The sequence below is a fragment of the Otolemur garnettii genome, unplaced genomic scaffold, assembly GCF_000181295.1.
Source record: "Otolemur garnettii isolate 467f Iridium unplaced genomic scaffold, OtoGar3 scaffold00146, whole genome shotgun sequence".
Lineage (NCBI taxonomy): Eukaryota > Metazoa > Chordata > Mammalia > Primates > Galagidae > Otolemur > Otolemur garnettii.
Genome location: NW_003852541.1, coordinates 1,258,875 through 1,267,540, shown reverse-complemented (window position 1 = coordinate 1,267,540; position 8,666 = coordinate 1,258,875). Strand labels below are relative to the sequence as shown.

The 8,666-nt window shown below is 47.4% G+C and overlaps 1 protein-coding gene across 1 annotated transcript in view; it reads left to right on the top strand.

Annotated features, from left to right (window-relative positions):
* AFAP1 (actin filament associated protein 1) overlaps positions 1-8,666 on the top strand; it is a 129,924-nt gene that overhangs the window by 80,139 nt on the left and 41,119 nt on the right. The window contains exon 8 of the mRNA XM_003799141.3: positions 1,543-1,692. Within this exon, the coding sequence (XP_003799189.1) occupies positions 1,543-1,692 (150 nt within the window). The remainder of the gene's footprint in view (positions 1-1,542; positions 1,693-8,666) is intronic.

Sequence of the window (8,666 nt, the reverse complement as noted above, 5' to 3'; positions counted from 1 at the left end):
GGCGTGCAGGGGAGGACTAGGCAGGAGAGAGAGAGACGCGGACCCTGAGGGGAGGCGTGCAGGGGAGGACTAGGCAGGAGAGAGGGAGACGCGGAGTTCTGCCGGTGTCCCCTGCTTGGGTGTGGCAGGCGTGGCTGAGAGGAGACAGACCAGGGACCACTTCCCTGCTCCTTAGCAGAGGGAGATAGACAGGGAAGGTGAGCGGAGTGTGTGAGAGTGCACGTGTGGAGGGAAGGTTAGGAACAGGCCAGCAGCTTCTCAGGTTGTATCCTTGGATGCCTTTCTCTGAAGCAACTCTGTGTGATTATTGTGTGTGTGTTCATTCCTTCATGGGATAGGGGTGGGGAAGGAATACCTGACTTTCCTTACTTTTGAAGGGTTCATGGTTTCTAGAAGTTATTTTGGTCTCAATGCTGTGGGTCTCAGCCCCCTCCTCCCTGCATGCACAGTGTCAGAGCAGTGCTGGTCTCAGAGCCACCTCCTGGCGTAGGGCCCCATGGAAGCCTCAGGAAGAGGCTCTAGCGCCAGGTACATTATGACCCCCAGGAGATCAAGACGAGCAAACAACTCACCTTTCCTGAGAGCCGCTTTCTGGCCAGAGGATCTTGGCACTCGGTTTGGGGTGCCTGCTCACATGTAGTCCCTGTAATTCTGCCCGTGGGTTGGGGAGAGAGTGCTAGTGACCGATGGGGCAGATGCAGCATGTCAGCGCACTGACCTTGGGCCTCTGGTGGCGGACGGTGGAACATGACCAGAGTTGCCTTGTTTTGTGGCTTGGTGGCCGGCCCATCTGTGCAGACACTGCTGCTCTGATCCTCCCGCCATTGCCCAAATGTGGTCCAGAGCTGCCAGATCTTTCAGTTTTTCAAGGGAAGCAAGACATCATTTTTGTGCAGATGTTTTGTGTTTTATATATTAACAGTTGCTGATCTAGCACTGCCCAGGCTAAGCAGATGGCCTGAGATACAGGCTGCTGATAGCTGTGGCTGGGGCAGAGTCCAGTGAGTGTCTACAGGTAGACAGGGGGATCCTGAGGGAGACCCAGGGCCCCCTTCTCTTTCCCTGGGACCTTCCCCTGATGAGTATGGGCTGCATTGGTTTTTTTCTGTTCCTCAGACACTTTGGGCTTTTTTCCAGTGTGACAGCTTTTATGTCAGCTAATGTCCTTCTTGACTAGACAATTCTTCTCTCTGAGATGTGCAAGGCTAGGTCCTTGTTAATTTATAAATCAGCTTAAAGTCAGCCCTGGGCAGGCTTTCTCTGACATGCCAACCCGTCTCTCACAGAGCCCTGTTCTGAGCATACTTTGTGTGTGCCAGTGTGTGTGTGTGCCAGCTCACTCTAGGACGTAGCTTCCTCGGATCAGCCCTGTTCACTGCCGGCTCCCCCAGTGCCTGGGCCAAGCCCACTCTGGCAGGCACTTGAAGTACTCAGTAGATAGAAGTTAAGAGAAAGAAGAAATGGGCTGCAACTTAGGCTTTATTGTCATTTTTTTTTCAATTAACATCTACAATTAAAACATGCTTTTTTGATTCTTGACAGTGAAGAGGAAGAAAAGTTCCAAGTCAGACACCAAGGGAACTGTATCTAAAGTTACTGGGAAAAAAATTACCAAGATAATTGGTCTGGGAAAGAAAAAGCCATCCACAGACGAGCAGACCTCTTCAGCTGAGGAAGATGTTCCTACTTGTGGTAAGATGAATGTTTACCAGAAATGACTTGTGCTCACCAAGTGTGTTTTTCTTCTCTCCTGCAGTTATGTCTGTCTCGAGTTCATCTAAGGTTCATTAACTTGAGCGTTGGACTTTCGTGATCATTCCAATTGTGGGGATGTATTACATTTCTACATGTTTATCTCTTACTGGTAAAAGACTTTGCAGGGGTTTAAGATGATTTCTAAGATTCTTTCAAGATAATTTTTTTTTCTCTTTGATCCTGTGAAGTTCTCCTGTGTTCATTTGAAGTGTTTTTAACTAGAACATAGGCATGTGCCTTTGGTGACCAGGGGAGGAGGTACAAAGCAGGAAAACCTTCATGAATTAAGATCAACTCTTTCCCTTGGGCTAAAGTAATAAAGCCAAACTCTCTTATAATGTTACCATCCTCAGACTTACGTTTTAAATCCAATCTGATGATGGCCCAGCTCCCTGGTCAGTACTACCGGAGCAGCTGCCGCCAGTCAGGGACTCTGTCAAAAACATGATGTCCTGAGGGGCCCTGCCCTCCCGTAGCTTCCAGTCTGGAGGCAGAAGGAAAGTCCAAAACTAGTGAGCGTAGAAATAAACGTGCACAAACCTCTGGGATCCCCTGCTGTTGGTGGGAACACGAGGCGCTGAGGATATTAGGATCCTCCTATTTCCTCAGGAATGCAGCCTAAGTGGGTGAGAGTTCACATATGCAGTGTTTTCTAGGCAACCAATTTAGAAGAACCATGCAAACTTTTTTTTTCAGTTTTTGTTTTTTATTTATTTTCATTAAGTTAAATACACATAGATCATGAATACATTCATGCATATGTGGGGTACAATGTGCTGTTTTTTTTTTTTTAATACAATCTGACGTGGTTACATTAAACCAATCAACATAGCTTTCACCTAATTTACTTGATTATTGTGCCTAAACATCTATGTTCTACACTTCACAGATTTAACTTGTACCCTTGTCATATGCTCCATAGGTGTGGTCCCACCTTTCACCCTCCCTCTGTCAAACCTCCTCCCCCCCCCTTCCCACTCCATTTCTCTCCTTCATCCTGGGCAAACTTTTAAGGAAAGAAAAAATTTATAAGCTGGAAGATGGATACTTTTTAAAAAAATTTAAGAATAGGCTATAATTTTTTTAATTAATTAACTTTTTTGAGACATAAAAAAGACTCTTGCCCTGTCACCCAGGCTAGAGTGCAGTGATGCAATCATAGCTCTCTGCAGCCTGAAACTCTTGGACTCGAGCAATGTTCCCCCTTTGGCCCCAAAGCCTGGGGATCACAGGTGTGAACTGCTGCACCCCACTTCCTGGACCTCCCTTGCTGTGTGTGTGTCTTTCCCTTGCTGTGAATCCATAATCCCTTTTGTTTGCATAGTCGTCCTGTCCCCACAGCCCACCCCGTTGTGCATCCATTGTGTCCTAGGCTTAGGGTCTTATTTTAGGCATCCCAAGAAATGTATGATTTAGTTTCTGCCTGAGACTTCCTAAGCACAAAGACAAATTTATTCAGTAGAAATCATGCCCTGGCAGCATGAGCTCCTGCCAAAAGGAAAATACTCGAAGCCTGTGTGGTGGGGAGGAGCATGGAGTGGGGTGAGGGCAGGTGAGAGGAGCAGGAGAGGCTGAGACATCCCGACCAAGGGGAAGGCAGGGTGAACTCATGCTCCCTCGCTGCCCTCAGGGTGTGTTTCCAGGATGCTGCACAGTATCCACTCCTTGTGGACACCCTTAGGTTGCCCAGGCAGACAGCCTCGTGGAAGGGCCCGCTGTGGGCTGAGCGAAGGAAGGCTGGTGACAGCCATGGCCTTGGAGCCTGGTTGCGTGGAGGTGGGTCACAGGAGAAGACCAGGTGATGCTGTTCTTTCTGCTACTCTGTGTTTTTCCCCTCAATATCAGGTGGGAACTGAGAGTTCCTTGCTGAGGTTCCTTCAGAGCAAATAGCAGTGACACAGAAGGGGAAGCTGGGTGTGCTGGTGTCTCTGAGCAGGTCCCTGTTGACCTCTGCCTTCCTGGAGCACACAGTTGGGTGGGATTGTCCCCCCTCATGGCAGCCCTCGAGACAAGATAGGATCAGAGGCCACAGATGGAAAGAAGGACCTATCCAACAAAAAGTGAACTATCCATATAGTTTTGTTTTTGTGTTATGCATTGTTGTAGGTCAGTGGAGGAAATAGAAATTCTTCCATAAAAAACAATTAAGCATTAATATGACAGGCAGCTCAGAGAGTGTGGTCCAAACCCTCCCTTTCACGGAGGAGCACAGTGGAGCTCAGGAAGGTGCACAACTCCCCCTGAGCCACACAGCTGAGAGCAGGGCCAGCCAACCTGACACACTCCCATCTGCAGATCATTCCTCTCCAAAGAACTTACCCCTCCTGTGACTGCTCACAAACAGCTTGATTGTGTTGACGATTAGACACCCCAGTAAATCCCCTTGGCAGGCACTTTCTTGGAAGCACGGTTGCTCTCTCAGAGAGCAGGAATAGTATATCTGCAGTATCTGATCATACACATGAGTGTTTCTGTCAAACTGCTTATTGGACAGCTTTTGCCTCTGTTAAGAGAATTTTCTCTGTCCTCAAGATTTTAAAACTGTCATCTAGTTCTTTGTTGAGGCATGGGGAAGGTAGAGGAGCCCTTAGAAAAATAAAAGGGGAACAGTGACCATATTCAATTATTTTAGCACAGCTGCAAAGTTCCAGACAGAACAAAGTAGCTGGATAAAGGCCCAAGAGCTCAAGCTGCCAAGTTGAGTCTCTACAGCTGCTGCTCCCAGGAGGCGAGTGCGGAGCTGGACGGCCAGAAGCACAGTGCCAGTGGGCAGACAGCAGAGCTTCTGGGAGCCAGTGAGTGTAGCATAAGAACCCCAGTGCCGACTCGGCACCTGTGGCTCAAGTGGCTAAGGCGCCAGCCACGTACACCTAAGGTGGCAGGTTCGAATCCAGCCTGGGCCTGCCAAACAACAGTGATGGCTGCAACCAAAAAAAATAGCCGGGCGTTGTGGCGGTTGCTTATGGTCCCAGATACTTGGGAGGCTGAGGCAGAAGACTCGCTTGAGCCCAGGAGTTGGAGGTTGCTGTGAGCTGAGATGCCATGGCACTCTACCCAGGGGGGGATAGCTTGAGGCTCTGTCTCAAAAAAAGAAACAAAAAAAGAACCCCAGTGCCTTTTAGCAGTGTAGCCTGGTCAGCTGTGCTCCCGAATGCTGGGTTGACAGCCCTCCTCTCGGAGATGGGGTGGGAAGGCCCCTGCAGATGATTTCCCAGGTTTAGGAGGGACACAGGATTGCAGCCTGGCCAGCCGGCTGGGCCAAATCCCCAGCCAGCAGCACCAGTTGTGGCCACTGGACGGCGTGTACTCTTGATAAGCCTTTTGAGCAATTAATTTAGTGCGACGCACGACCGTGTAGGTTTGTAGATAATGTGATTGAGGGTGGGTACAAAGAACCCTAACCAAATAGGGTCTTTTATTTGCCCTTCTCCTGGGCTTATGCATCCTGGAATTCTTGTCACTTCATGAACCAAGTTACTGCTGCCAGGAAGTCCGTTTCTGTCTTTGCCTCTCTTCCCTGTCGCTGTCACTTGCCTCTTCACCAGTCCACCTGTTCTGCTCTCTGTACCCCCAGGTCACCAGCAGGGATCTTTGAAACTGTAGACTAATCATATCATGCTGAAAACTCAAAAATGTCTCCTTTGTTGCCCAATTCAGGGCCTCTGACAATCTTGTCTCCACTCCACTTTTCCAACTTCTCCTACATTACTGGATTAAGAATCAGGTCTGATTTGCTCATCTGTTGTATCCACAGCACCCAGCACAGAGCCTGGCAGATAATAGCAACCCAGGAAATACTTGCTGAATACAAATTTTCTTAAGCAAATTGGGAGCCTTAAATTCCCCATCTATGAAATGGGCTAAATTCTTAAATTTTTTGACTTTTTAAAAATTGAAGATAAAATACATGAGCTGAATGCCTGGCCCATAATTTATGCTCAGTAAATGGTCCCTGTTACCCATTTGTTCAGCTTTTTATTTAAAAAAGAAAAGAAAACTAAGCATGAAGGCCTGCCCAAGGCCATAAAGACACAGTATCAGATGAGTCACTGAAAAATGAAGAAGTTGAGAGAAAGGAACGATCCCAGGGTGCAAGGACGGGGGGCTTCATGGAGTCTGGGGAGTCCAAGCAGAGTCCACAGGACCTACCGAACTTTTCTAGGGTCCCTTCTAGCTGTAATTTTTGGTGACTTTATGATGCTCTCAAGACAGAACTTTTTAGTAGACAAACAAGAAGTTGTATACTTGTCACTCTGTGTCTCATAATCCACCTCCACAAAACGTTGGATGATGCTGCATCTAAGGGGAGGCGAGCGTCCTTGGTGCAAGGGCCTCTGTCTTGGGGGTGCTGCTGTGCCAAGTAGGGGGCACACTGCAGAGGGGAGGGCATTGACATTGTTAGGGCCGTGGCCAGTGGCTGGCAGCATTTTGACATTTGGTGTCTCTAAATGCTGCTGCCCGGATGCACTTTTGCAGGCCCTCTCTTCTTAGTTGGCTACAGACAGACGCATCCAAGCTAAGACATCACAATTGGGATAAAATGCCTCTCAAAAGTGTTGAATGTCTTGGGCACATGTAACCAACACACAGTAGCCTCTCAGCAGACACTATCATTTCCCTTTCTAAAGAGAATAAATAAATGGAAACTTGGCTCCACTTCTAAGAGGCTGCCTCTGCCTGCTCTCCCGCAGCTGCCTGAATCCAAGAGCCACCTGGCACCAAGACCAGAGCAGCTGATGGAGGGTTTATATCTGTTCCCCTTCTGTCTGTATTTTTTGTTTGTTTAATGTTAGCCCTATAAAGTTAATTTTATCGTTCCAGTGAAATCTCATGCACACTTGCCACAGTGTTGTGAGAAACAGCTTGCTTTCTTTAGGATTCGGAGCAGGAAAAGGTTCAAAACATTACACTGAAATTCCCAAATTTTTAAGATACAGTAGCACACTCCCCTAATATGATAAGTAGGATTCAAAGTAAAAATTCAAGTATATATGGCACTTCCTTGTTGGGCAGTGGTGGAGATAGATGTCTGGAGTGCCCCTGAGATGCCCGCGGCCTCCAGTTCTTGCTGAGGGGTCCTGGCTGTGCTCTGGCACCACCTGCTGGCAGAGGTTGTGCACTCCAGCTTAAATACTGGGGATGATTCGGGGACCAGGTCTGCACTGACTTCATCAGCCAGACTGACGCTAAGGGTGTTGGACTAGGAGAATATTGGGGTATGGAGTAGGAATCCGTCTGAACCTGGATTCCTCAGACGAGGTCAACTGCCTTTTCCTGCTTGCTCTCTTCATGACTTCCACCCAGAAAGTGTGAACTTTGGTCCTTCCTTTTTGTGAAAGTGGGCACTGTGGAGTGCAGGGAGGCCAGTTGCCAAATGTGGAGATGTGGCTGTGGGGCTGTTGCTATAGACAGGACTGTTATCCTGGGTGAAGTTTTTTTGAAAGGTGTTAAATTATGGTATTTTCATATGAAGTCACACTCCAAGTAAGATGGGACTCTGATACAATCGTTCCTTTTGTGGCTGAAATGTCAAGAAATTCATAGCATCTGGTGACTTTGGACCAGATTCTGTCAGGGAAGAAAATACTGGGGCTGTAGCCTGTGTGTGGTTGGGGCACACTCAGGAACCAGCCCTCCTGTGCCGTGGGATTGAGCATGGGAGACAGCTGTGCCCACTGGGGACCCCTGTAATCAGAAGGTCTCAGATGTGTCATCACTGTTAATGAGAAGGCAGAGATGCCACGTGGCCTCCTACCTTCCATTCACAGCTTAAATTCCTTAATCAACATGCTGTCTCTGCCCTAAACTGGTGTCTGACAATCAACATGCTGTCTCTGCTCTAAACTGGTGTCTGACATGCTTGGTCTTTGAGGTCACCGAGGTTTCAAGTTTCAGTTTCTTCCTCTCCTACTCCAGGCCTAGTGGGGAGACCGCTTGGGACTGGCCATTCCAGATCACATGCTGTTTCCCTCTGGCTGCTTTAATTGCAGTGTCTGATACACCCTGCAGCTTACTGCTTCTTTTTAGAAGTCATTTTCGGGTGTGCTAACCTTATGATTAAGTTAGTTGAGAGGAGCTCTTGCCTTTCATTTCCTTTTCAGTGTACCTCCATGTTTGTGGACTTATAAAATGCTTGGGATTGATGGAGTTGTCAGTCATCACGTAGAGGTCTATACAAGTGGGCTTTCAGCATAACTGATTACGTATAGATGACATCCAGGTCATAGATAGCAAATCGTTCTCATGGCCATTACTCAGATGGTCAGATACTATATTTGACTATGTTTTTAAGTAGAGATTTCTTTTTTCTTTTTAAAGAATAAATATACTGGAACAGCATATTACTGAGTGAAAATCGTAGTGTGATCCCCTCTGTTGTATTCATAGTAATATTCTTTTTTTACTATCTTTAACTACCAAAAGGACTTTGAGTCTAGCTTAGCTCATGGCCTTGGAAAGACACTTCTCTTATCTGGAGGCAAACTTCCTCCTTCATGAAGTGAACCCTCTGAGATGCTTTCTGACTTTGATTCTGGAACTCTCTTCACCTTCCCTGTCCCTCCTAAATGCACAGAATAATAAGGGGCTTCCATGCTGACACCCCAGGCAGTGCAGTGAGTTCAGGTTGTTCTCTGAACACAAGAGGGCGGCTGTGCCACAGCCCTTGGGTCCTTACTTCTCTGTGTTGTTACTTCACAGATACTGCAGTGCCAGCCCCAGGAGACGGTATTCATTCCAGGAGTTGCCTGGGCTTTTGTTAGTAGATGTCGGTGGAGATGAGGTCACATTCAGCCAGATGAGAACTTAAACTTGATAAGTATGTACCTCATAAATTCACTGAGCAAAGATAAGCAATATATGAAGCATCGCTCTGGGGCCTGGACATTGCTCTTTTTTTTTTTTTTTTTTTT